The sequence below is a fragment of the Macaca nemestrina genome, chromosome 14 (assembly GCF_043159975.1).
Source record: "Macaca nemestrina isolate mMacNem1 chromosome 14, mMacNem.hap1, whole genome shotgun sequence".
Classification (NCBI taxonomy): domain Eukaryota; kingdom Metazoa; phylum Chordata; class Mammalia; order Primates; family Cercopithecidae; genus Macaca; species Macaca nemestrina.
In genome coordinates this window covers 84226776-84253863 of record NC_092138.1, presented here as the reverse complement: position 1 = coordinate 84253863, position 27088 = coordinate 84226776, and the positions used below count along the sequence as shown (strand labels likewise).

At 48.7% G+C, this 27088-nt stretch overlaps 1 protein-coding gene across 6 annotated transcripts in view; it reads right to left on the bottom strand.

Annotated features, from left to right (window-relative positions):
• Positions 1–27088, bottom strand: part of LOC105487061 (regulator of G protein signaling 3) — a 131927-nt gene that overhangs the window by 37318 nt on the left and 67521 nt on the right. For 4 of the 6 annotated variants that reach the window (XM_011750340.3, XM_024794552.2, XM_011750341.3 and 1 more), the window contains one exon: positions 21898–22020. In XM_011750340.3, the coding sequence (XP_011748642.2) occupies positions 21898–22020 (123 nt within the window). Of the gene's footprint in view, positions 1–16744; positions 17500–21897; positions 22021–27088 lie in introns of those variants that run through there. The other 2 variants (XM_011750342.3, XM_024794556.2) reach the window with 1 other exon arrangement.

The window sequence follows — 27088 nt, the reverse complement described above, 5'->3', positions numbered from 1 at the left end:
GATGCTGCAGGCGGGGGCTGCCTTGCCATGTTTTGGACTCTAGGACCCTAGCACCCAGGCAAGGGACACATTCTCCTACTGCTTGCTTGGTGTAGGTCTTGCTCTTCCTGGTGGCACGGGCCTTGTTCTGGGGCACCCGCCACAAGTGGTGGGGTGGGGTAAGACAGAGCAGGTACCCTCAGGTTCAGGTTCACAGGGAGCTGTGGCTTGTGGCCTGCAGAACCCAGGGTAAGCCCCTTCCCCTTCCTGACCTCAGTCCTCCATCTCTAAAATGAGACCAGGAAGTGGGTGTCCAGTGGCCCTAGCCCTACTCCTCCCCTCCCATGGACAGTCCCATGCCCCTCCAGGCCCTCTCACTAAAGGAATCAGCTCAGCCAGTGGAATTTAGAGAGAGCACAGTCTTTGGAGTCTAAACAATCTGAGTGTGAATCATCCTGGGCAAGGCCCTTTACTATCTCTGAGTCTCAGTTTCCTCATCTGTAAAATGGGCCTCACTGGACCCTGAGGAGGACTAGATGACGTGGTATATGTGGAATGCCTGGTACACAGTAAGTGCTCAATAAATAAGAGCCATCATTGTTATTGCTATGATGTCATTGTTGCTATCATCTGTGAAAAGACAGAATTCACCTTGAGACGGTTAATGTAAATAGTAAAATTAAATGTGATAACACCTGTTGAGGGGCTAACAGATGAGGGCCTGGTGTGTTCTAACAGCTGAGAATCATTTCCATTTTTTGATAAACAGGCTATTCTCATCATGTCCAGCTTACAGATCAGGAAACTGAGGTATAGAAAAGTTACAAGGCGGAAGCCCAGCAGGCAGCATGGCTCCCAGGCCCATGCTCTTAACTGTATATTCTGCCCCTAATCTCTTATTCCCCAACTGTCTCCCCCTTGATATCTGCCTCTTCCTCAGCAACTTGAGGCAGCAATGGACGATTCCCAACCTGCTAACGGAAATGGTGGCTCCCAACCCAGCAAGGAGAAGCCCACATGCAGCAAAAGCCAGGAGACCAAATGTCCCCCTACAGAGCTATCCCCGAGGCCTGCTGCTGGCTGGATTCTGCCTCCATCCTGGGGCACGCTTTGCAGTCACCTCAGCAGTATCAGTCTGACCTTGGGCAGCTGTAGCAGCTCAGGATGGCTGGGAGCCATGACTGTCTCCCTTCCTGGCTCCAGTCCAACCAGCCACATGCTGGCCGGAGACTTCGGGGTTTTGGGAGCAATCCTCGACCCACTGTGCTTGTGCCAGCTCCAGGGCCGGGCTGTGTCCTGTCAGCCCATGTTCCTGGGAAGTGTTCAGCACAAAGCCACTGGCTCAGCTACGGGGAGACCAGGCCTGTGACCTTGGTTGCTGGAAACAGTTCTCCACACACTCCCCTGGGTCCACCCACTGCCTGGACTGTTGGAGTTGAGCCCAAGCCATCAAAACAAAGGGTCAGTGGGGGAAAGACCGAAATGCTAACTTTGCTGCTGCCTTCTGTGAACCCTGGGGCAAGGCCAATCCCCCCCCACCACCTTCAAGCCTCAGTTTCCCTGTCTCTAAAATGCACTGGGGTTGAACTAGATCAGTCCACTCAAAATGTGTTCTGCAGAACCATATGGGTTCACAGGCTGCTTGTTACCAGTCTGCAGTGAGATAGGTAGCAAGACTGAGTGTGTTTAAAGACCTTTGACTTGACATTGCCACGTCCAAGCATGAGATGAGTGGACTGGTCTCACTGAATAGGGCATAAGCTGGCTCAGGTGTTCTCAAGCCAGCATAATAAATCACATGCAGTGTGATGCTACAAAATGTCAAAGCCCCTCACCATAGGTAGCTTAAGGAGTCCTGATTTAAATGGCTTTGTTTCACGAGAACTCACTAACTCAGACCCTATCATGATACTTACATATACAGTAGGACTCAATCCTGCCACCCAAACCACTCCTCCTCCACTGCTCCCAACTCAGAGAATGGCACCGTTTCCCTGAGCTAGACTTACTATTTTTTTTTTTTAGGACGGAGTTTCACTCTTGTTGCCCAAGCTAGAGCGCAATGGCACAATCTCAGCTCACTGCAACCTTCGCCTCCTGGGTTCAAGCAATTCTCCTGCCTCAACCTCCCAAGTAGCTGGGATTACAGGCATCTGTCACCATGCCCGGTTAATTTTTTGTATTTTTAGTAGAGACAGGGTTTCACCATGTTGGCCAGGCTGGTCTCGAACTCCTGACCTCAAGTGATCCACCCGCCTAGACCTCCCAAAGTGCTGAGATTAGATGCGTGAGCCACCGTGCCTGGCCTCAGCTAGACTTTTGAGCACCATTCTTCTCCCAAACATTCCCCGTGAAATTAATCATAGAATTTTGCAGACCCCTTCTGCTATACATCCTGTGGATCTCTCACCTCTCTCAATCCCTGGTGCCTCCGCCCTAGTCCGAGACGCCATCAGTTCTCCCTGGCCGAGGGTAATAGCTCCATACTGCCCCCTGCCTCTCACCTTGCCTTCCTCCTCACCATTCTCCCCTATAAGGCCAGCATCAGCAACACCCATCAATACCTGCGCTCAGGATAAAGTCACACTTCTTCCTACAGCTTCTCAAGACCAGCACTGTCTGATCCTGAACACACCTCCAGCTTCATCTCAGGCTCTGTTCCCCTTCCTTGTCTTCCCGCCTACGCTGGCCTGCGTTAGGGTCCCCACCTAGAACAATCCTTACATCCCAAGCCTCCCCTGCCTCAGAAACTCTCCCCAGGTTCTCCCAGTAGGCGCTCTCATTAGGCCCTTTGTCACCACTGTCATCGATTTATTATATGCTGTTCATGACTGGTGTCCTGGCCGCACACTAGACTGTCAGCTCTGTCGGGTGAGGACCATGCTGGTTGATGAGCCAGGAAGTAGAGGACATCTGAGATCTGCCTAACCAGACCCCATTCACTTGAGGAACTAACCTTCCTTCTCTCATTCTCAAGCCAGGTGATTCACAAGGAACCGACCCAACTCCTGCTCCAAGGAAAGGCATATGACCCAGGACTCAGTCCATTAATTTAACCCATCCCACTGTCCTCAGTGGCTGGGATGGGCTTGTGATCCTACTTGGGCCAATGAGGCTCAGGCCCAGGGACTTTGATGAAATGATTGAGGGAGTCCAACTCCAAGGCCATGGCCATAACCCTGCCCCTTCTGGCAGCAGCACTGCTACCACTAAGGGAGTGAGCTAACACCTAAGTAAATAGAACCAAGAGATGAAGAGGCTGAGGCCAGTTCTCAGTGACATTGCTCAAGGGTCTGAATCCAACTAGGCCTGAAGGCTATCCCTCCTAATCCAGTAAATTCCATTTACTGCTAGAAGCTAATCTGAGTTGGGTTTTTGTCACTTATGCATACTGCATTGCCAGTACTTAGCACAGTGTTTGATGCACATTAGGCACTGTAAACTTCTTTGCTCACTCACACAGTCATTCAACAAACACTCAGCAGCGTGAAGGTGACCACGTGTGTTCTATAAGAAGAGTCATCGTGGCTGCTGTTGACAGCGGTGACTACATGGACAGGAGTAGGAAGAGGGAGACCCACAAGAAGCAATGCAGCAGTCCCAGGGACAAAGAGGAGGCCTGAAGAGGGTGGCTGACACCAAGGGAAGAGAAGGGAGGGGAAGAGTCCCAACTCTAAATTCACTGGAGAACCTCTGACAATCCCTGCCTGTCTCTGGCCTCAGTAGCCCAGTCTGTTTCAGATCCATCGTCCTAGCATCCCCAAGCTTTCCCCACTGATTACAGAGTCCCTGCCTGTTGATACTCAACATTGTCACTGGAGAGTACTGAGGGGAAGGGCAGGGTGGGCTCTGGGGTTGGGACCCAACAGGCAGGGAGTATAGTATAGCAGCTAAAGACACGGGCTCTGGAGCCAGGTGCTCGGGATTAGAACTTGGCCTGCACCTCCTAACTAGGAGACCTTGTATAATCTGCTCAATCTCTCTTTTCCTTTGTTTTCTCATCTATGAAATGGGGATAATAACAATAGTGCTGGGAAGATTATACATTATCACAGAAAGAAAGCACGCTTTAATGTTAGGCACCATTATTATTATTATTATTATTGTTATTATTATTATTATTATTATTTGTAGTAGGAAGTCCAGAAAGAGGAGATTGAATACATAGAATAGAAACCATTCCTAAATTAATAGAAAATTTCCCTGAACTAAAGGAAGACTTGAGTCTTCAGACTGAAAGGACTTACCTAGTTAGGACCAGGAAAAATTACCAAGAGAAACAACTAGAAATAATCTAGGGAAATTTCTGAATTCCAGAGATTGGAAAGAGGAATCCTGGCTGTTTCCATAAATAAATTTTAGAAAATCAATGAAAAACTGCTCTTAAAACACTAAATACTGGGGAAACCATAGAACACTGCTCTCAGGCTTCTGGGAGAGAAGGATGATTCACTCAGAAATTTCTATTCAAGCAAACTATGACTCAAACATGAGGACAAATATTTTCAGGCTTACCGGGATAAGAAAGGATACCACCCACAGACCCTTTCTGGAAAAATTACTCAAGAAAACTCTACAGACAAAAGTGAATTAAAATCGAGAAGTCAAGAATGAGATGATGTGGTATGTGAGAGACAGAGGCAAGCCATGAAAACGGAAACATTTAGAGCCTTAACTACTGATAACTAAAAGTGCAATTTTAAGTAAATGATTCTTAAAACAGAATAGTGCTAATGTTTAAAAATAGTCACAACCAGCCAGGCATGGTGGCTTACACCTGTAATCCTAGCACTTTGGGAGGCCAAGGCAGGCAGATCACGAGGTCAGGAGTTTGAGACCAGCCTGACCAACAGGGTAAAACCCTGTCTACTAAAAATACAAAAATTAGCTGGGTGTAGTGGCAGGCGCCTGTAATCCCAGCTACTCAGAAGGCTGAGGCAGGAAAATCACTTGAACCCGAGAGGTGGAGGTTGCAGGAGCTGAGATTGCACCACAACCGGAAACTGAAATTCCAGATAATTAGAACAATACCTAGGAGGTATGGAGGAAAGCAGAGAAGTATAGTCCAGCCGACATGATCATTATGGGTTAGAGGCCATGAGGACAGGCTACTATGGATCTGGTGTCATTCCTGATGTTGAAATATGTTTGTGACAAAGGTAACGGTAAAGCCACTAGCAGACTAGAATTAGGGTGTATAACTCCAAAGGAAATTTTGCAGAAGAATAATAGGGGTTTGCCTTGGGATGTTTACTACTAAACCATATTCTGAAGCTAAAGTCATTAAGTCTAACCTGATGTAGGAATAGACAGATCAATGAGGGAGATGAGAGACATTAGAAGCCAAACCACCCATATGTGGAAATTTGGTCTATGATAAGTGAAGAAAGGAAAGACAATTCAAAAAAATTGGTTTGGAAATACTGGCCAAACCATTTGGGGGAAAAAACTAATAAGAGTTCCATCTGACACCAGGCACTAAATTAATTGCAGATGAATTTAAAATATAAATGCAAAAAATAAAAGAATAAAAGTACCTGAATAAAATGTAGATGAATACTTCTCATAATCTAGGGGTAGGAAAGACCTTAGAAAATATAGGTGCTCCCAACCCCCCCAAAAAAATTTGATTACAAAAAAAGTTTACTTCTAAACGATAAAAGATACTATAAAGTTAGGCCGGGCGCGGTGGCTCACGCCTGTAATCCCAGCACTTTGGGAGGCCAAGGCGGGCGGATCACGAGGTCAGGAGATCGAGACCATCCTGGCTAACACGGTGAAACCCCGTCTCTACTAAAAATGCAAAAAATTAGCCGGGCGAGGCGGCGGGCGCCTGTAGTCCCAGCTACTCGGGAGGCTGAGGCAGGAGAATGGCGTGAACCCGGGAGGCGGAGCTTGCAGTGAGCCGAGATCGCGCCATTGCACCCCAGCCTGGGCGACTAAGCGAGACTCTGTCTCAAAAAAAAAAAAAAAAAAAGATACTATAAAGTTAGAAGGTAAATGACAAACTAGAAAAATAATTATAACCCATATAATAAGCACATGGTTAATATTCTAACCACATAAAGAGCTCTTACAAATGAGATAATGCCTCAGTCAAAAACTGGGCAAATGACATGAACTGACAGGCCAAAGCAGAAATATAGGTGACTGATCAATATAAAAAGAGGCTGGGCGCAGTGGCTCACGCCTATAGTTCCAGCACTTTGGGAGGCTGAGGTGGGTGGATCACTTGAGGTCAGAAGTTCAAGACCAGCCTGGCCAACATGGTGAAACTCCATCTCTACTAAAAATACAAAAATGTAGCTGGGTATGGTGGCATGCGCCTGTAATCCCAGTTACTCAGGAGGCTGAGGCAGGAGAATCGCTTGAACCCGGAAGGTGGAGGTTGCAGTGAGCCAAGATGGCGCCACCACACTCCAGCCTCTGTGACAGAGCAAGACTCCATCTCAAAAAATAAAATAAAATGAATCTCAACCTCACTAATAATGAAATAAATGTAAATAAAGATTAAATATAAATTTTCACTTCTTGTACCAACAAAGAATTAAAAGCAATTTAACATTCCATTTTACGTAGGGTGAACTCTCATTCACTGTGAGTAGGAATGCAAATTGTACATGTACTTAACCTCTGTTCCTTTGGTTTCTCAATTAAAAAATGGGATAAGAACAATACTGTTGGGGAGATGACATGTGTAAACAGAAGGAAAGCATTTTTAGAGCACTTCGCCAGTGTGTGCCACACTCCTAACAGAAAAGCACAGCAAGATATTTACTGCAACATTGCTCAGAACATCAAAACATTAGAAACAATCTAATCATGCATCAATACACTAAATACATTATGGTAACTGGGACTACAGGTGCCTGCCACCACACCAGCTTTTATATATATATACACACATATTTTTAGTAGAGACAGGTTTTCACCATGTTGCCCAGGCTGGTCTTGAACTCTGGACTCTGGATCGGCCCGCCTCAGCCTCCCAAAGTGCTGGGATTACAGACTTGAGCCACCGTGCCCAGCAGTACAGCCACTTTGGAAAACAGTCTGGTAGTTTCTCAAAAAGTTAAACATTAGTTACCATTTGGCCCAGCAATTCCACTCCTAGGTATACACGTAAGAGTAATAAAAATATATGTCCATACAAAAAAACTTGCACACAGATATGTATGGCAGCATTATACAGAATAGCCAAAAGGTGTAAACAACCCAAAATATCCATCAACTGATGAACAATTAAACAAAATGTGATATTCCATACAACAGAGTATCATTCAGCCATGAAAAGGAATTAGGTGCTGATACATGCTACAACATGGATGATCCTGAAAACATTACACTATATGAAAGAAGCCAGTCACAAAAGTCCAAATATTATATAATTCCCTTTATATGAAATGTCCAATATAGGCAAATCTACAGAGATGAAAAGTATGAACTAATGGTTGCTTCGGGTTGGAGGAGATGGGGGAATTAATGGATGATAGCTAAGTAGTATGATTTCTTTTTGAGATAATGAAAATGTTCTAAAATTGATTGTGGTGATGGTTACACAAGTGTGTGAATACACAAAAAATTATTGAATTGTATACTTTAAATGGGTGAATTGTATGGCATTTGAATTAAATCTCAATAAAACTACTCTAAAACAAATTATAGATATGACTAATAAGTCAGAAACATCTGTAGTTTAAAGAAATTATAAAAATAAAAGGCTAACATACAAATATCCTTATTATAGAAAGAGCTCTTTGTGAATTAATAATTAAACTATAAAAGTCCCAATAGAAAAATGAGCAAAAGACTTGCACAGGCTATTCCCAAAAGAGGCAACACAAGTGACTAGAAGGCATATAAATAAATGTTCAACATCTCTAATAATGAAAAAAAGAACCTATTAAAAAATCTAACAATATACCGTGTTGGTAATGATGAGGGGGAATAAACATTTTCTTATCCAGACTATCTCAGTTTGCTTGATTTGACAAGATTTTCAGTGCTAAAAAGGGAAAATCCCAGGCAAAGCAGGATGAGCTGGTCAATCTAGATGAGATTAGAAATCAGTACAACCTTTCTGCAGGGTAATTTGGCAATAGGATCAATAATCTATTTTATAAATATATAACCTTTGACCCAAAACTCTACTAACGGGCGTTTATTTTAACAAAACAGTCATTCATTCAACAAATATTTGTTTATTTAGTTCCTTTTTGAAATGAAGTTTCACTCTGTTGCCCAGGCTGGAATGCAGTGGCACAATCTCGGCTCACTGCAACCTCCACATCCCAAGTTCAAGTGATTCTCCCACCTCAGCCTCCCCAGTAGCTGGGACTACAGGCATGCACCACCATGCCTGGCTAATTTTTGTATTTTTTGGTAGAGACAGTGTTTCACCAAGTTGGCTAGGCTGGTCTCGAACTCCTGACCTCAGTGATCCACCCACCTTGGTCTCCCAAAGTGGTGGGATTACAGGCATGAGTCACTGCACCCAACAAATATTTATTTAGAGTCAAATGTGTACTAGGTGTTGAGCTGGATGCTGGGGATGCCAAGATACACCTAAGAGGATTTTTTTTTTTTTTTCATTCAGAGACAGGGTCTCACTGCTGGAGTGCAGTGGTGTAATCATAGCTCACTGTAACCTCGAACTCAGGCTCAAGCCATCCTCCCACCTCAGCCTCCTATACAAGGACTTTTATCTGAGGTTTTTGTAACAAAGAAAAATTGCAAGCAACCTGAATGATAAACAACTGAAGATTACTTAAATAAAGCATGTTTCATCTACACAATGAAATACTCCACAGGCACTAAAAATGATGTTGTAGAAGAATATTTATTGAAATGGAAACATGGATACACTACGCTGTTAAATGGGGGAGAAAAAGCAGGTTAGAAAATTGCACCAGTAACCCCAATTTGCAAATAAGATATATGTATGTATAAACGAATGCCTGACAGGACACATTCCAAAATGTTAACAGTGGTTTATCTCTGGGTGCTGGGATTAAGGATGAACTTCATTCCCTGTTCTTGGTTCATCTGTATTAAATGTTTTCTTCATAATAAACATCAATCACATGGATTACTTTTGCTACAACACAACAACAACAACAACAACAAAAGTCAACTGCATTAAAACAAACAAAGAAAAAAACAACTTCCCATGCCCCATGAGTGGAGGCCCCAAGGAAGGGGGTTATAGAAAGTCAGATACATGTTCATGGCTTGGTTTTGCAACAAGAGCTACTATTAAGTACCTACTGCATGCCAGGCATTACGACAGATCCCCTTTGATCTTCACAAGACCGCAGTGAAATCAGTGTTCTTGTCTCATTTTACAGATGTTCTGTGACCCACCAGTAATCCCACGGCTAGTGAGAGGAAGAGCTAGGATTTGAACCCTGGCCTGTCTGTCTCTAAACCTGCAGGAGTCTGCTACCACCTCAGCTGCCTCTGTTCCTGGGGAGGGGCAGGGAAAGATCCTGAGCTACTAAGGCCTCTGTCCTGCAGGCCAGATCTAGGCTGGTCCTTGTCCTTCCTCCCTGCAGACAGTCCAAAGAAAGGAGGACAAGTCAGCAAGGGAGGGGACACCAGCAAGAGGAGGTGTGGCACTGGACAGTCGGCTGGCTGAGGTCAGGGCTCAGGATGGGCTAGCCGGGGACTCCTCGCCTGCCAGGCGACTCTCAGGAAGCCTGACCACATCCGGTCCCAGGAGTTCCCAGGCTCTGTGCGCCCAAAGGCAGTGACAGCAAACCTCACAAGGCCTGCAGCCACTGTGCTGAAACAGCCAGGGAAAAACGGCCTGCCAACTGGGCCCTTCTCCCTGGGTTTGCTTGCCACCAGCCAGTGCTTTCTGCTCTCCGGGCCTCCAGGGCCTCCTCGCCTGTATGAGGAGGGGGTGTGAGAGATGATGGCTCCAGGACCCTCCCAGATGGAATTATGTGACTCCATGGGACTTCCGCACATCGGGCCTGGCAGGAAGAGGAAGGGGGTGAGGTCTCCCCACCCAGCTCCTGAAGGAGCCCCCTCCTCTTCCCCTCAGCTCCATTCCCACTGCTATTTTTAGAACAGACCTCAGGGAGCGTCTCCACCAGTCCAGCCATGCTCCTAGCTGCAGGTAAAACACAGCAGCCCCATTCATTCTGCTCCAGCAAGCACACGCCAGGAATTTACAGACAAGCCAGAGGACTAGACAACCTCTCCCCACACCATTAGCTGAGCTGCTTTCTCACTATTTCCATTACAGCCCAACATGGTGACTTGTATTTCCTAAGGCCAACACAGTGAGTTGCTGAGTGAGACAACTCTGAGACCATCTGTGCCCCTCCTCCACCCCCAGCCCAGCAGAATCTTCAGAAGTCACCAACTACATGCCCTTGGCCAAGTTTCTGCCTCTTTTACTTGGTTTCTACAGTCTAGCTTGTTAATCAATTGATCTCAGTGAGGGAGGGAGGAGGCTTTCCAGCTCCATGTTCAAAGTTTCTAGGGTTCTACCAATATTCTAGTCACTCATAAAATAAATGTTATATTCCCAAAGTCCACCTGAGTATTGATTATAGGCCTCTGAATGCATTTTCCCACTCAAAAGTATGTTATAAATGGTGGTCAGCTTCCTAGGCCAGCCTACTTAACCCTTAATAGTCTTCCATCAAGTAGAAAGAGTAGAAAACCCTATTGCAATAATAGACTTAAACCAAAACAGAAACCCACTAACATTTAGGACAATTTTCTTGAAAATTTATCTTGGGTAGGGTTATCCCAGCAGAAGTGGGTAGGTACTAAAGGTAATGAAAAAGTCAATGGCAACTTATGGGGAAGAGTCTGAAGGAGACTTCTGACCACACCAGAAATGAAAGGACTGCAAACCAGTGACCACAAATTCCACACGGAAATTAGCCTGATGCATTGGACTGGGAGTTGGAAAGGTTAAAGAATGTACTTGCATACATACTCGGTTGGTGCCAAAGTAATCGCAGTTCTCATCATTACTTTTAATGGAAAACACCACAATTACTTTTGCACCAACCTATATATACGTGAAGTTGAAACAAAAGAGTTCAGTGTGTGTGCCCAGCCACCTGAGCAGAAAGGAAGGAGGGAATGGGAAGATACAGGGTTGGAGAGCCCGTCTTGTGCTGGCCTCCCACGAGGGAGGCTGGAAGAGGCACCTCTAGGGGAGAGGAGGCAGTAATGTGCTCATAATTTGGGTGTCTGTGATGAGGACCACTTTCTGTCTAAAATATACCTATGTGTGATGAGTACATGATGAATATTCACCAGGAACAACATTTGCATAGGGCCATACACATATACTCTGTTTCAATGTGAAAACTAAAATGCCTGTTCCCTTTCTTCTTTTCGCCTGGTATTAGAGTACCGAGGCTTTGCAGTCTGCCCATTCTCCCCTCTGAAATCCCTCATGGAGCTGTTTCTATGGAACACCTATGTGTCTCCAGACAGTGACTGTGATGAAGAACCTAGCCAATTCTCCCCCTAGACCAGGATCTCCACCTTTTCTGAGGGGAGTAGCTACTTTATCATACTCATCTTTATTGTTATATCCTGATAATCTGGAATCAGATGACTCCTGGAGACCATCTGAATTCAGCTCCCTCATTTTTCTTGGTAAAGGAACAGATGATCAGAGATGTGAAGCAATTTACTCAAAGTCACATGGTAGTACCAGCAAAATCAGGACTCGAGGCAAGATTTTCAGAATCGCCCGCTGGTTTTCTCTGCGAGCAACGGGCCCGGTGAGAGGTAAGCTCCGCAACCCACAGCAGCAGCTCCAACTGTGTTTCCTTTCCCTCTGGGAATTCCCCAGCGTCAGCGTGGGAACATGGTGGTATCCATGACCCTGAAGTGAAACTGGTCAGACCTTCATAAACCAAGTGTAGATCCATGCTCTGGTCTCCACAAAGCTGAGGTGCAACAGAAAAAGCTCTGAATCCAAAGAATCAGGAGACCTGAGCTCTGGTCCTGGCTCTGATACTAACCTTTCTCATGATCCTGGCCAGGTCATTTCTCTTTTTGCACCTGTTTCCTCGTCTAGTTCTAGAATATAAGAGAGTTGAACTGGACAGCCTAATTCAATCCTACCTCTACGGAGCACCTACTATGGACCAGACAACAATAGAACCAAAGACAAATAAAATATAACATCCACTTGCTCCCAAGAAGGAAGCTCATAGTCATCCAGGTGCTAACGATGAATTATGCTAAGGCAGAAAAAGTACTCTGGGAACCACGAAGGGGGAAGTCAGGACTCCTGATGCGTGCCTGAGAAAGGTGTTCTCAGAGGAGCCACTAAGCCTCGAAGGTTGAGGATTACATCCAGCGGGGACAGCCAAGCAGGGCAGTCAACATCAGGCAGATCAAACACCCTAACTGTGAATGTATACAGTGAGTTTAGAGAAGGGGAAATAGTGCGGTGTGGCTGGGCTCCAGGTGCAAAGCAGGAGTGTAGTGCTACCAAGGAGAGCCTGGAAAGCCAAGCTTTATTCTGAAGACAGTGGCCTCCCACAATGGTCTTTAAGCAGGAGTGTAACAGCCCAGCCTCCCTGGCCCCCCCAGCTTGGATGGTCCGCACTTACAGGAAAGCTGTACAGCTAAATAATCCAGGCCGGGCGCGGTGGCTCAAGCCTGTAATCCCAGCACTTTGGGAGGCCGAGGCGGGTGGATCACGAGGTCAGGAGATCGAGACTATCCTGGCTAACATGGTGAAACCCCGTCTCTACTAAAAATACAAAAAACTAGCCGGGCGTGGTGGCGGGCGCCTGTAGTCCCAGCTACTTGAGAGGCTGAGGCGGGAGAATGGCGTGAACCCGGGAGGTGGAGCTTGCAGTGAGCCGAGATCACGCCACTGCACTCCAGCCTGGGAGACACAGTGAGACTCCGTCTCAAAAAAAAAAAAAAAAAAAAAAAAAATCCAAAGCAGGTGCCCTGGAGCTGGGCTGCCCAAGTTTCAATCCTAGCCACCCACTAGCTGTGTGACCTTGGGCACGTTTCTTAACTTCTCTGAGACTCAGCATCTTCATCTCTAAATTGGGCATAGTGAGAGTAAATGTATAACAGGGATAACACATCTCATAAGTCTGCATGAGGATTAGATGAGACAGGGTAGGTGAAAAGCTTGGCCCTGTGCCTGGCTCCTCTTGTAAGAGCCCATCAGATTAACTTCTGGTATCTACCTTTAAAACCAAGGATCTGGGAACAGTTTGGAGGATGGATGGCTCTACTGAGAGAAAGTCTTCAGCGAAGAGAAGGCAAAGACAGGATAGAGGGTAAGGTTGCACTGTCTTCTTCAGGAGCTAAAAAAAACAATAGCAAGACAGCTGAGACCAAGAGCAAGACAGCGAAGAAGGCAGTCTGTCCACCAATAGGGCAGCAGCAGGGAACGGGGAGGAGAGCTGGAGGCTGCCTGGAAACAGCTTTTTAGGGAGAAGAGTCTGCATCTCTTGGGGGAGATGGCTGAAATCAGATCCAATTCCCTGTTATTCAGGGCTGAGAGTCTAAATCAGTCAATTAGCAAAACCTGGGCACAAAACCTGGCAGGTTCAGCATGGGCAGGCTCTCTCCCTGCCCTCAGCTGGTCTCAAGTCAAAGGCCTCCTTCCAGTACTTAAGCTGGGCACAAGCCACCCTGAGCCTAAAGTTATACCTCTTTGCCTTTGGCCAACATTCCATCACTGCCAAGCACTTCAGGACTCTGTCTGCTGATCCTTTTGATGCCAAATTCAAAAGGGGAAGGGGTGTAAGCTACCCATTCCAGAGCTCCCCGAGAACCTGTCTCCCCGAGAAGCTCATTCCAGAGCTCCCCGAGAACCTGTCTCCCCGAGAAGCTCAATCTGATCTCTCATTTTAGTCTTTTTTCAAATCTTGTGGGAAGCTATTGATCTTTTCAGCCTGTGCCACCCTCAGGAAAATGCATTCTGGAAGTTTATTCTCCACTGGGTGGAAATTAAGGCATCTCATTTTATTTATCCTAAAAGCATCCCCTCTACAGCTTGATGGACCACAGCTTCTGACATGCCGGATATCCCTCTCTTGCCTTTTCCTGGAGATGATTGATTTCTCTTACTTCTGTCCCTAAAAGGCAAACCTTTTTATCTGAAATGAGCGGTAGATGAGATTCAAAGGCCTCGGCTTGAGGGCAAGCTTGGCCCTTGCCAGCTGTGTGACCTAGGATAAAACATCTAACTTCTCAAAGCCTTGGTCTCTTTCACCCATAAAACAAGGCTGCTGGGAGGCTGAGGGGAGATCATGCCTGGGGACCCCAGTTGCTGTCTCCAAAGTTCAGGCTCTCACTGTGGAGCTTTCGCTGTGGGGAGTCCTTCCACATTGCAAAACTGCCTTCATCTTCACTTTGCAAAACCCTCTTGGTGCCTTGGTGCCATGTGTGACAAATGAGGACTTTGGTGGGAGAATTCATGGGGAAAAAATAAAGAATAAAAATACAAGACATATATAAATAAATGTCATTATTTCCAAAAGGTCTGCAATGTCCCAACTCCCAAATGGCCAAAAGACCCAGGTCAGCAGAGATCCAGGACTGATGGCTTACAGGATAGATGAAGAGTTTTAAAAGACCCAGAGCCGGAGGCATTAAAAAAAAAACAAACAAAAAAACGTGAAAATAGGATCAGAGAGTCGGGGGTGAGTGGTGAACTAAAGAATAACTTTGTATTCAAGTTGCACAGATGGTCTTTCCAACAATAAATGGTTGTGCTCCCATCCTCCCAGCTCCTGGGCCTAAGACACCAAACCAAGACAATTGGCCCATCAGGAAAGAGGCCATTGTGTGCTTCTTAGCATGATTTATGTAGTAGGGAGGGGCTCGGCAATGCTTCCCGTGACTATAGCTCTCAAGTGCAATTTCGATAGCTTGTTCATCATCCTGGACAGCTAGGATGGACTGGGATGCTGGACAGCAGTGGCCATCAGGTCATGTTTCATCTTCTTGAGCCTGTGGAGCCAAATTAATTGTTCCATCGATTTGAGAGGCAGAGCAGCAACGGTGCTATGGCTCACCACAGTCACTGCCCAAGGCCCACCAGGAACTGATGTCTGCTTCCCTAACAGCTGGGCCTGGGACCCTGATGTGAGCCTCTGCTCGACTCAGCAGCTTGTCAGGACAGGCTGGGTGAAAAGTCCTGTCCCCAGGGCTGTGTGCTGCATTCAGATTGTCCATTTCTTTGTGGCCAGAGCTTCTGTCCTCTGCACCTGTCTGGTAGACACAGGTAGGTCACCAGGTCCAGGAGAGACGAGCTTGCTGCCTTCCCAGACAGGCGAGTCTCCTGTGCCTCACATTCCCCTTATGTCATTTTGTAAGGGAATCAAATGAAATCAAAGTGCAGCTTGCTGTCTGTGCAGACCCAGCTGCTCAGCCTCTCACAATTCCCCCCTGGCAGGCTGAGCCCTGGAAGACAGAGATACTGTGTATCACTGGTCCCAGTCCAGGCAGCGTCTACTCCCCTGCTGGGTGGGGAGCATTGGTCTGGTCACGGGCAGATCCAGCCCATCCCCCATTAGACTGCTGAGTCAATATGTCTGATCTTTCCTAGGTTGAGAGGAGGATAAGTGGGAGTTAAGGGGTGTATTCTCTTCTAGGCCACTATTTTTGGGGTTCAAGTGGCCATAGCAGCTGAGCAAGCTCACAGGGGCACAAGAACCTTTCTCTAAAGATGCTGAGGTCTTACACAACATGAAGAATGTCCACGGTCAGGCAGCCTCTCTGGCCTGAGCCAGCCCTCAGCCTCTCTGATCCTCTTTTCCTATGCAAGTGACTCTAATCCTCTTGATACACTTTTGCCCATGAGCCGTGCAGCAGGCAGCCAGTGGGGTGGGTTCATACTGCTGTCCCCTTGGTCGGTCTTCCTTCAGCCCTATGGCAGGACAGTCTCCACTAGAGCTGCTAGGCCACCTCCAGCCCAGTCCCTGGCCCTTGGGAGCCCCACAGAAAGCAAGCCAAGTCAGTTTCCAGGGCACTCTGTGGCAGCTTCTATCACAATGCTCAGCATAGGACGGAAAGACAGCACAGCGGCCCCTGCTAAGGCCTGGGCAGCCGTGAACTCTCCCACCTAGCCCAGGCCGAGCACTCACTGCTCCCAACTTCCAGGAACATTCCTAGAACTCAGCACTGGCCCCCTACCCAGGCCTGGCCAAAAGGTGGCTCTGTGAGGAAGGTCCTAATCCTCACTTACATCCACTGAGAGAGGGGCCATTGAGGAGGAGGGTAGGCAGGGGGATGAGGCAGGGAGTCATCTCTTCTCCTCCAGAGCCTGGCATTCAGGCACCCACCTCCCCAGCCACCATCCAGCACAAGCCACCAGGACAGACCTCACCTGGTTAACTGAACGAGCCCTCTAACTGATCTCACACCAACCTGGGTCCCTCCTATGTGTAAACTGATCTTGTAGAAATGTACCTGCAACTCCCTTCCTCAAAAGCCTTCAATGGCTCCCCAGTGTATCTAGAATGAAATCAACAAGACATCAACCACCAAACCCTGCACAGTCAGGCCCTCGCCCACTGTGTCTTGCTCCTCACTAAGCTCCAGCCACACTGGCCTGCTCGCCATTCCTCCAGCCCGCTGAGCTCCTTCCCATCTCAGGGACTCTCCACGTACTATTCCATCTACCAGGAACACTCTTCCCCAAGTCCAGGACTGGCTCCTTCCTCTCCAGCCCACAAGTCTAGGTTTAAAAGTTGTGTCCTTCCCCATCTCCACCCCCACACGCAGCAATCTAAGTACAATTCCCTCTTGAAGAAATCTGTATTTTCCTTCATAGATGATCACAGCTTGCCATCACGTGTGTGCATGTGTGTGTTGGTGCTGACTTATTTAGTGCTCACTCCCAGCTGGACTGAAATCTTGATGACAGCGAGACCGTATCTGACTTTTTCTCCACAGTATACCCAGCTCCTAGCACAGAGCCTGGCATAAAGTAGATGCACCCGACATATCCATCGAATGAATGAGCCAATGTGTACAGGTGAAAAATGAGTGAATGGGCAGAGATGTCCTCTGGCAGCAGCAGATCATGGCATTGTTCTTCATCAGGGTGACCTCTCCCAACCTCTCCTGCTGCCCCCAAGGCAGGTCCAGGAGCCATCACTGGAAGCCCAGATGTGGAATGTCCTCCTCCTCCTCCTCCTTGGAAGGAAGAAGCCTCTGAGTCCTCTCCTCTTGGGGCTTTCTGCTGCCAGTCTCTGCATGCCCACAAGGCCTCTCACACCACTGTGGTCCTTCTGTTGACGCACCCTTGGGACCACTCCCTTCAGATGACCCTAGGCCCACCATCTTGGTCCTCTGTTTTGGGTCCAGTTGAGGTGAGGTTACTGTGTGGTAGGGGATGCCCAAGAAAGGGTTAAGTTGCCAGAAGCAGAGTCCCGCCCTTGGGTTTGCTCAGCCAATCAGAGTCTGTCCTGATGAGGTAAAGCTTCTATCCTGGGTGGCATTGGTTGAGTTGACCGGCCCCATCTCCTGCTGGAGAGAGCCGAAAGGGTGGAGTTTCTGTGGAACCAGACAGAACTGGAATTAGCTCGCTTTCTACTCAGGCCGGGCTGCCTGACTGCAGGACCTGCCTCTGCTCCTTTCTAATGCACTCACACACCCTGGCATCTCCAGGGCTGTCTCTAGTGGCCCCAGTGGAGATGACAAGGTGGCACGCACCTCACTGTCACATCTGGGAGAAGTCTTAGAGCCAGAGCAGACAAGAAGGCCTCAGTTTCCCTGCCTGGCCCCTGGAATATGGCAGGTGTCTACCAGGAAGTGACATGGAGCAGTTGTCACATGTGCTCCGAGCACCAGCAGCAGCTTCAATGAACAAGGCCCCGATGAATCTTCCCATATGGGCAGCACTTTAAGACCATGACAGTGAGAATGATAGCGGCTAGTTCGGAGTTCATCTTGCATGCCACTTTGCAAAGCACATCCTGAGTTCAATCCTCACAAGAAGCCTCTTAATCCATCCACTTTACTGATGCAAAAACTGAGTCTCAGAGAGGCTAAGTGGCTCACCTGAGGTCACATCGCTTACTACGTTATTTTGAACTATCTGTCATGTCTGCCTCCGCCACCAGACTGTGATCTCCTGAGGAAAGGGAGTGATGAATTGTTCTGTGTGTCCCCCCAGTGGAGCACAGGACCTGCCCTGAGAACAGGGCCAGGCCCCACTGCACTGTGTCTGCCCTTATCCTAAGGGCTTGGTTTCCATGCTTCTCAGAAGGCTTCCTGGAGCCCAGCGCAGCACCAGGCACATGAAGGGTACTGAGCAGGAGGCTCATGGCATAGATGATGCTTGGATAGCCAGGACCCCACTGGATCCTTCTTAGGACCCGCAAGCATGGCTTTCATGCTTAGATCACCACTCCAGTGCCCTCCTCACCTCTCTCCTATTAGGAGAATTCCATAGGGACAGGGACCAGGTCTCATTCATCTCTGTGACCCCAAAGGATCTAAACCAGTATCTGGCACTGAGAAGGCATTTATTATGTATATTTGCTTGAATAATCAAAAGAATATATAACTGCCTCTCCCTTCTAGCTTAGAACCTGAATGGCCACAGGTGGGCCTGGCTCTGGGTTATTCTAGATTAGAAGTCTCGCAGCAGTTCCCCATGCAGGGAGTTTAGTACAAGAATTTCCAGGCAGAAGAAGAAAGGTAGGTGGCCCCCAGCTACAGATAATGAAGCAACAGAGGGGCAGAGCTCTGAAGAGGAAGGAGGGGGTGATGAACAGGAGTAGGAAGTTGAGACAAGAGAGAAAGTAGTTCATTTATTTCTACAAGAAATGGAGACTAGATGGCCCCTGGCCCTCGGCTTTCACGAAAGTCACAAAGCTTGGAGAGACAGAAAGAGCCATGGGCCCAGTGCCCAGATGGGACTACTGAGGCCACAGCAGTCAGCGGCTGCTGAAGGTCCCACAGCAAGGGTGTGACCTCCCAACTGTTCTTTAAGTCCATCTTCCCCTGACTCCCTCCACCTTCCCAACAAGCATATATTTCATCTTTAAGGTAAATTGCACTTACTATGTTTTGTGAATTTGGGAAGAGCTTTACATTTCTTAAGATATTTAAAGACTCCCCCACATCTGGGTGTCAGCAGACACTATTGAAAGGAGCACGGGAGTTTGGGGAGTTGCCTTACAAACCCCTTTTTGCCTGAGAGGCATTTGGGTGGGGCAGGGGTAGGGTGGGGGGTCTAGGCAGTGTTTTCCTTTGTTCAGCAGAAGGTGGAGCATCCGCAGAAAGGAGAAAGAACACAGAAAAGCCATTCAAAGGTGTGCTACTCTTGAGGTCAGGAGTTTGAGACCAGTCTGGCCAACATGGTGAAACCCCATCTCTACTAAAAATACAAAAATTAGCCAGGCATGGTGGCATGTGCCTGGGGTCCCAGCCACTCAGGAGGCTGAGGCACGAGAATCACCTGAACCCAGGAGGCAGAGGTTGCAGTGACCTGAGATCGCACCACTGCACCCCAGCCTGGCTGACAGAGCAACACTCCATCTCAGAGCAAATCGGTCCAGCAGGACCCTTACACCTGAAGAGCAAGCAGTCAGCCTCCGAGCTCTGCTTGGCCCTTCTTCTTCTGCCCTGGAGACGGAGACCTTAGTGGCCAGCCCTTGGTAAAGAGGTTCCTGGTCAGCCCGAGGCTGCCAGGACCTGATGGAACTGAGCACAAGTGGACAATGCTGTGGACCAGCTGGACAGCCAGGTGGGCCCTGTCAGTAAGGTTGCTAAAGCACTGCTAGAACTACCTAGGGCTGGAGAGAATCATATTTACTGGAATTCCTCTCAGGAAGCATTCCGTAAGTGTCTAGAAGGAGTAAGTTGCTAAGACTCTTTGCATGTGCATGCTGGCGGTAGGGATGGGGAAGGCTGAGCAGTGAGACCTCTAGGGCCTGCCTGACAAAAGACAGTTATATCATGGGCTTCTGAGGAGGGTGGCCCAAGTGGGGTGTGCCGGTGTGGCGCCAGGCCCAGTTCTTAGGCCTGGGAGATAATTCTGAGGCTGTCCCAGCACTCGGGCCCCCTCCTTCATCCTTCTCCTGTCCAGCACACAGCTTCTCCATGGAACACGCATTTGAAGAGTTTGGGTTTGAAGACGTGTCCAAACTGCTCTGCCCAGGATTCCCATACATCCTAGTGTGGCCCTGAAGCCAGGCCTCAAACCCTCGGGCCCTTCCAGGGTCAGCCAGCCAAGCCCAAAGCCCTTCAGGGACCAGAGCCTGACCCAGAAACAGCCTGCCTTCAGTCACCCTCTGTCCTCCTGAACCTGAAGATGGAGAGATTCTCCAAGGTATTGAGAAGGCTGCTGCTAACACACTCCAAAGTCAGCAAACTCTGATGGTGAGGCACAAAGAGCTCTTTCCCCGAGAAGAGGAGGCACAAGCCCAAAGGAAAACAAACTGAGGGCATGGGTTCAGCCATTTGACGTCCCAGGGGCCACCCCAATGAAGAAGAGTGGCCTGGATTCTGACTGTGACCAACCCAGGATCAGTGGGGCAGGGCAACCTATAGGCATGGTGACAGGTTTCTGCTCAGTAGAAGAACCTGACAGTGGCAACCAGCCAGTGTTGCAACAAACCACCTGGGGCTGGGCAGGGGGCAATGCATTCCCCACAGCTATGGTTGAGCGAGTGCCTACTGCATACCAGGCACTGTGCTATAGCCCGTATATGCACCCTCTCATTTCATTCTCACAACAACACTTTGAGGGAAGGATTATTGTCCCAGGTTACTGGTGGGGACATCAAAGCACAGAGCAGCAAAGTGACTTTCCCAAGTTCCCACTGCCAGTTGGTGGTAGAGGGTGGCTCAGAAGTCTGTGCTCTTCCTACTGTCTTCCCTCATCCAAGTTATTCTTGCCACTAGCTAGTGTAAAACAAGGGAACGTTCACAGCTAAGATGATGTAATTCTCAGACCCTCACTCCTTTCGGGAATAGCTGGGGAGCTGCTGTCCACCACTGGCCCTCAGAAGAGGTTGCCAACTGCCTCTTCCCCACCTCCTGCCTCAGAAGGCCTGACCCCCACTGCCCCTGCATAGGCCTGCTGCCCATGGCATGGGGGCCTGAGCGCACCAGGGAGAAGCAAAAAGGCCAGCAAGTTCATAGGCTGCAGCTCTCTTTCATCTCTCCTCTTCCCCCAGATCCAGCAGAGCAACCACCTCAGCAACTTTTGCAGCCAACCAGACCCAATTCCCAAATGCCCAGCACTCTTAGCAAGAGAAGGGACCCGAATGACTCACAAATGAGGTAATATAACTGTATATTGTGGCTGGCATCGGAGTGTCAAAGGGGAAGGCTGTGTGGTCCAGCTCCTATTCTATCCCCTCTCCCCAGGCACTGGATGGGCTGAGCAGTGCCTGGCCCAGAACAGCCTCCCCCTGGGAGTCTCTAATCTTCCCTGATGCTCCTGCCAGCCAGTCCCCAGCCCCCAGCAGTCGGCTATACTTGGCTCTGGCCCACATGGAACTATACAGCATACAACAGCTTCTGCCACAAACATCCCCTCTATCGCATCCGCCTGGGGCCAATGTTAAACACCAGTGTGCTGCCCCTGGGCACAGGCTACCCAATGGCAGAGGTGAACACATGCCAGGCAGCATCAGGGAGGCCAGCCCAAATTAAACCTTGCCATAGGCAAACTGAAGAACAGAGTGCAGAACTGATGGGCCACCCTTAATTTGGCTCTGTCGCTCTACGTGAGCACTGTCAGACCCACTCAGCAGACCCAATGACATGCCAAGGGGGAGAGACATTCGGGCACAGGCCCCCACTTGCCAAGAGCTCATTGCCCAGAGCCAAGTTGGAAGCTCAGGCTGGCCCCCAGCTCAATGCAGAGGCTCAAGGGTCCAGGCTGGCTGAGGGGAAACAAGGCAGTCAGGCCACAGCCACTGTCAAGGCCCTTACCTTGCTGTCCGGGGGCGACGCTGCCAGCTGTTGCTGCTTGGCGATGTTCTCCGACAGGCACCAGCACACTCTCTTCTTCTGCTCCTGCGAGTGCGCTTCCAAAGTGAATAAGCACTCTGCCTTCTGACGTCAGGGAAAATAAAGAAATGGACAGTCAGGGCTGCTCCCTGGTTCAGGGGGCTCCCAGGCCCAAGCCCATCCCTGTGCTCCAGAGGGTGAGGCTGCAGGCGGGAGGGGAGTGTCCGCCAAAAGCCGCAAATGCACACTAATCCCCAGTGACATCGAGGCAGCCAGAGGCGCAGGGAAGTGGGTTCAAGGGCCAGCTGGCGAGCTGTTGGCCCACAGGTTGGGGGAGGGGAGGGAGGCAGTGGCTCCCAACACAGCAGAAGCCTGTGAAGAGCTGCAGGACAGAGCCGATGAGGTCACCCCTAGGGGCAGGCAGCACAAAGCAGCAGCTGGGAGAGCACGTGGGGAGCCCAGAGGGCCAGGGCCTCGGGCTGATGCTCTGTGGAGCCAGGAACCCTCCCCACCTCCCCCGGCTCACAGAACCCATCTCCCTCACAGCGCTCTCCTCTGATCCCAAGGCCAAGGCTAAACGGGTGGTTGGACGGGCATACCAATAGAACCCAAATAGCAACTCAGGGCCCTCTGGAAAGTCTTTGATGGGCAGGGTCATGTGGCCCTTTGCAGCCCCACTGCCCAGCACATGATCTCGGTCTAATTAGTGACTGTTCGGCTCAGTCGAGGGCAGCAACAACAATGCCGGCACTGCTGACATTTAGGTCCCGCTTCACTGTTTAACCTTGTTAAGTACTACAGTCTCCTCTCCCCAACTAAACTATAAACCCCTTCTAGAAAGGCCTTTTTCATCTAGGCCTCGTATAGTGCTTAGCAAGCAATGGCCTTGGTAAGCTCTGGCTGCCAGGAGGGACTTCTGGGATGAGGTGAAATCTAGGTCAGCTTTGGCACAAGCACCAGGGAGCTTCAGGGACCCAGAGAGTTGCCCCTAAAGCAGTCAGAGTGTGCTAGGGGTGGGGTAGGGATGGTGGTACATGCCCAGGGTTGCCATCCACAACCGGGTACTCTCATCAGGGGATTACAAGCTCTGTCTGCCTCCACTGGAATTTGATTATAACCCCAAAGGGCTACGATTAGATGAACTCAGCCAGGGAGCTAAGAGCATCAGCTGATCCCTTGGAACAGAAAAAAAAAAAAAAAAAGACAGTATTTCTATGCAGCCCTTTCTCATTTTGCAGTTGGACAGGCCTGGTTTGAATCCGAGCTGGGCCACTTCCCAGCTGCCAACCTCAGGAAAGTCCCAAGCTGCCTGTGAAATGGGGATATAATGGCATCACTTGGCTTTCAGAGCTACTAGGAGGGCAAGCAAGGAGGACAACAATCAGGCCTCAACAAACAGTCACTAGTATTACTATTCAGCAATTCATTTGTTTAATAACTATTTATTGACTGGGCGCAGTGGCCCATGCCTGTAATCCCAGCACTTTGGGAGGCCAAGGTGGGTGGATCATGAGGTCAGGTGTTCAAGAACAGCCTGGCCAACATGGTGAAACCTCGTCTCTACTAAAAATACAAAAATTCGCCAGCATGGTGGCACACGCCTGTAATCCCAGCTACTCAGGAGGCTGAGGCAGGAGACTCACTTGAACCTGGCAGGTAGAGGTTGCAGTAAGCCAGGATCACACCACTGTACCCCAGCCTGGGTGACAAAGCCAGACTCAGCCTGGGTGACAGAGCAAGACTCAGCCTTGAAAAAAACATAAAATAAAATAACTATTTATTGAGCACCTGCTCTGTGACAGGGATAGTCCTAGGCATTGGAAATAAAGAGATAAATGAGACATTTATCTCTTAGGGACAGTCCTAGGCATTGGAAATAAAGAGGTAAATGAGACAGACTAAGCATGGGCTCTCAGGTCAGGGGCAAATACAACAATATTTATTATTTATACAAATAAACAATTAAAGAAATAATATATAGCCCTCCCTATCCATGGGTTCTACATCCATGGATTCCACCAACAGAGGATGAAAATTATTTGAAAAAATATTATAGGCTGGTCACAGTGGCTCCCATCCGTAAACCAGCATTTTGGGAGGCCAAGGCAGGGGGATCATTTGCGCCCAGGAGTTCTAGACAAGCCTGGGAAACACAGTGACACCCAGTCTCTACAAAAGTTAAAAAAAAAAAAAATTAGTTGGGTGTGGTGGTGTGCGCTTGTAGTCCCAGCTACTTGGGAGGCTGAGGTGGGAGGATTGCTGAAGCCCAGGAGCTTGAGGCTACAGTGAGCAATGATTGTGCCACTGCACTCCAGCCTGGGTGACAGAGCAGACCTTGTCTCAAAAAAAAAAAAAAAAAAATTCATCTGAACTAAATATGTACAGATACCTTTTCCTGCCATTATTCCCTAAACAATACAGTTTAGCAACTATTTACATAGCACTTACATTGTATTAGGTATTATAAGTAATCTAAAGATGATTTAAAGTACATGGAAGGATGTGTATAGGTTATATGTAAATACTACCCCATTTTGTATCAAGGACTTGAACATCTTTGGACTTTGGTAACTGTGGGGTCCTGGAACAAATCCCTGGTGGATACTGAGGGACAGCTGTAATTACAACTTGTGAAAATGTCATCAAGGTCATAAAGGGAGAGGTCGTACTTGAGGTGATCAGAAAAGGCCTCTTATACAGGCCTTTTATACAGGCCAATACACAAGCTAAGCTAAGACATAACAGTAAGAAGGGGCCAGCAAAAACAATGTTTGGGAGAAGCTGTTCCAGAAACAGCAAATGCAGGTCTTGAGCTGGGGTGGACTATCGCATCAGATGATAGCATCTAGGGACTTCTACCCTGCATCCGACCCAACCCTTAGGAATGCCACCCTTCAGAGTGGAGGCACATCCCACGTTGAGTGCCAGCCATTCCTCTCTGGCCCAAAAGTGCTCAGAAGTTGATCTTCCTAAAAGCATTTGGGGAAAGAGGAAAGAAAGCCCTGCCTACTGGTTTCAGGGAACTGGGTGGTGCACTGAGGCACTCCTGGAGCTTCCACTTAACAGCTTCCCTCCGCTGCCCAGAACCCTCTAGCCCATGGCAGGGGAAGGATATGGCCAGCAGAAGACCCCAAGATTTCCCAGGGAGAAGCCGGGTGAGGCAGATGCTGACCAGAAGGCCCTCTGCTCCCTGTCTCCAGTGTTCTCATGTAAAGGTTGGGGGTGAGGCAGGAACTGTGGTCCCTTCCAGCTTGGAAAGGCCATCACTCCATGAACCTGGCCCTGGCCCAAGCCTCCCAGTCCTGCTTCTACCCAGCTGGGTGGGCTTTAGCCCATTCCTTAATGTCTCTGAGCCTCCATGTCCTCTTCTCTTTCTGTTCTGAAGCAGGAATTCTGCCTTACTAATAATTCCTTTTGTCTAACTATCAATTTTAAAAAGAATTTTCCAACTGGGCGCGGTGGCTCATGCCTGCAATCCCAGCACTCTAAGAGGCCAAGGCAGGCGGATCATCTGAGGTCAGGAGTTTGACCAGTCTGGCCAACATGATGAAACACCGTCTCTACTAAAAATACAAAAATTAGCCAGGCATGGTGGTGTGCACCTGTAATCCCAGCTACTCGGGAGGCTGGGGCAGAAGAATCGCTTGAACCCAGGAGGCAGAGGTTGCAGTGAGCTGAGATCGCACCATTGTACTCCGGCCTGGGTGACAGAGTGAGACTCTGTCTCAAAAAGAAGAAAAATAACTTTCCCAGCCATGACCTCATGTTGATCTCGGCAATGCAGTGAAGAGGCAGGGATGGTATGGATTGTTGTCCCCATTTTATGGAAGGGAATGGCCAAGGTTCAGAGCAGCTAAGGACCTCCCTGAGTCTCATCGCCAATGAGGAGCAGAGCTGCAGCTCAAAGCCTTGGAGAACCACATGCTGGGATCTCATCTCCAACACCTAGGGAGGTCTCATCACCTGGTCAGGCTGCCATATCTGTGGCTGGCAGGAATGTTCCCCTTGCAGACTAGACCAAGAGGCAACAAGAATGCAAAGCCTCCAGGAGAAATTCTGTAGGTAGCTGGGTCTCAGAGCAGCTGCAGAGTTCGCTGGCAGCTTTTTGGATAACTGTCCACTGCTCTAAGCTCCAGGATGGGGTCCCCCTCCCAACAAAAGTATGGAAAAGTTCCCCCCTTGCTGGGAGGGCCTCTCACAGTGAGAGCCACCTACCCTCAATACAGAGGCAGCCCCCTCAAATCCCATGCCCTGCACAGTGCTAAGACACTTACCAGTGATACCTTGACACTTCTTCCAACAACTTTGCAAGGTAACAGCCGTGATTTTGCCCGTTTTACTGACACCACAAGAACCACCCTCCGCTGCCCTGCACCATGGGAATCTCCTTCGGAAAGCCATATTTCTTCACCTGAGATAGTGACCATATTGCCTGTCTCAACAGCAGAGTGTAGGGCTGGGTCTCTGGCTCTCAGAGCTTGAAGCTGTAATACTAGAGGACCCAGAAGGCTTCCAAGGCAGGGGCAGAACTGGCTGGCTTAGACGGGCAAACATTTTTGGGAGACCTAAGCTTTGGTCTCTCTCTCTTGGCCAGGCCAAGAGAGAGAGCACTAAGCCAGCTCCCTCCAGGGAGGCTGAATTCCCATCAGCCTAAATCTGTCTAATTGGGGACACTCATTACCTTCCTGGCTTCCCTCACAAGTAACCCATCTCTTTTAATCCAGGGTGTGATCCAACTCGTCGGTCTCAACACTGATGCCCACTGTGCCCTCAATACCAGGCTCTGGGGTCAAGGCCATAAGCCGCCCTGAAGGCCTCTTCATGTAACTCACTCAGACGGTGCCTCCTGACTATGGAGTGGTCAGCCAAGCACAGACCTTTCAGATCCACTGGCCCTGGCCCAGAAGCACTGGGCACAGACCTGTGTATTTAAACACGGGCATCCTGAAATTCAACCAGACACCAAGCTCCTCTTGACCTCTTTAAAATCCCCTCTTGCCTTACCTCCTTGCTCCTGAATTAACTATATCTTTGTAAAAACCAAAACCTCTTCAGCCATAAATTAAGTTGGTTCATTTGCTTTGATAAAAAATTCTGTCATTTAATTCAGTTCTCCTAATGACCCTATAACATAGGTAGGAAGGAAAGCAGCTGCTACCATTTTTCACATGAG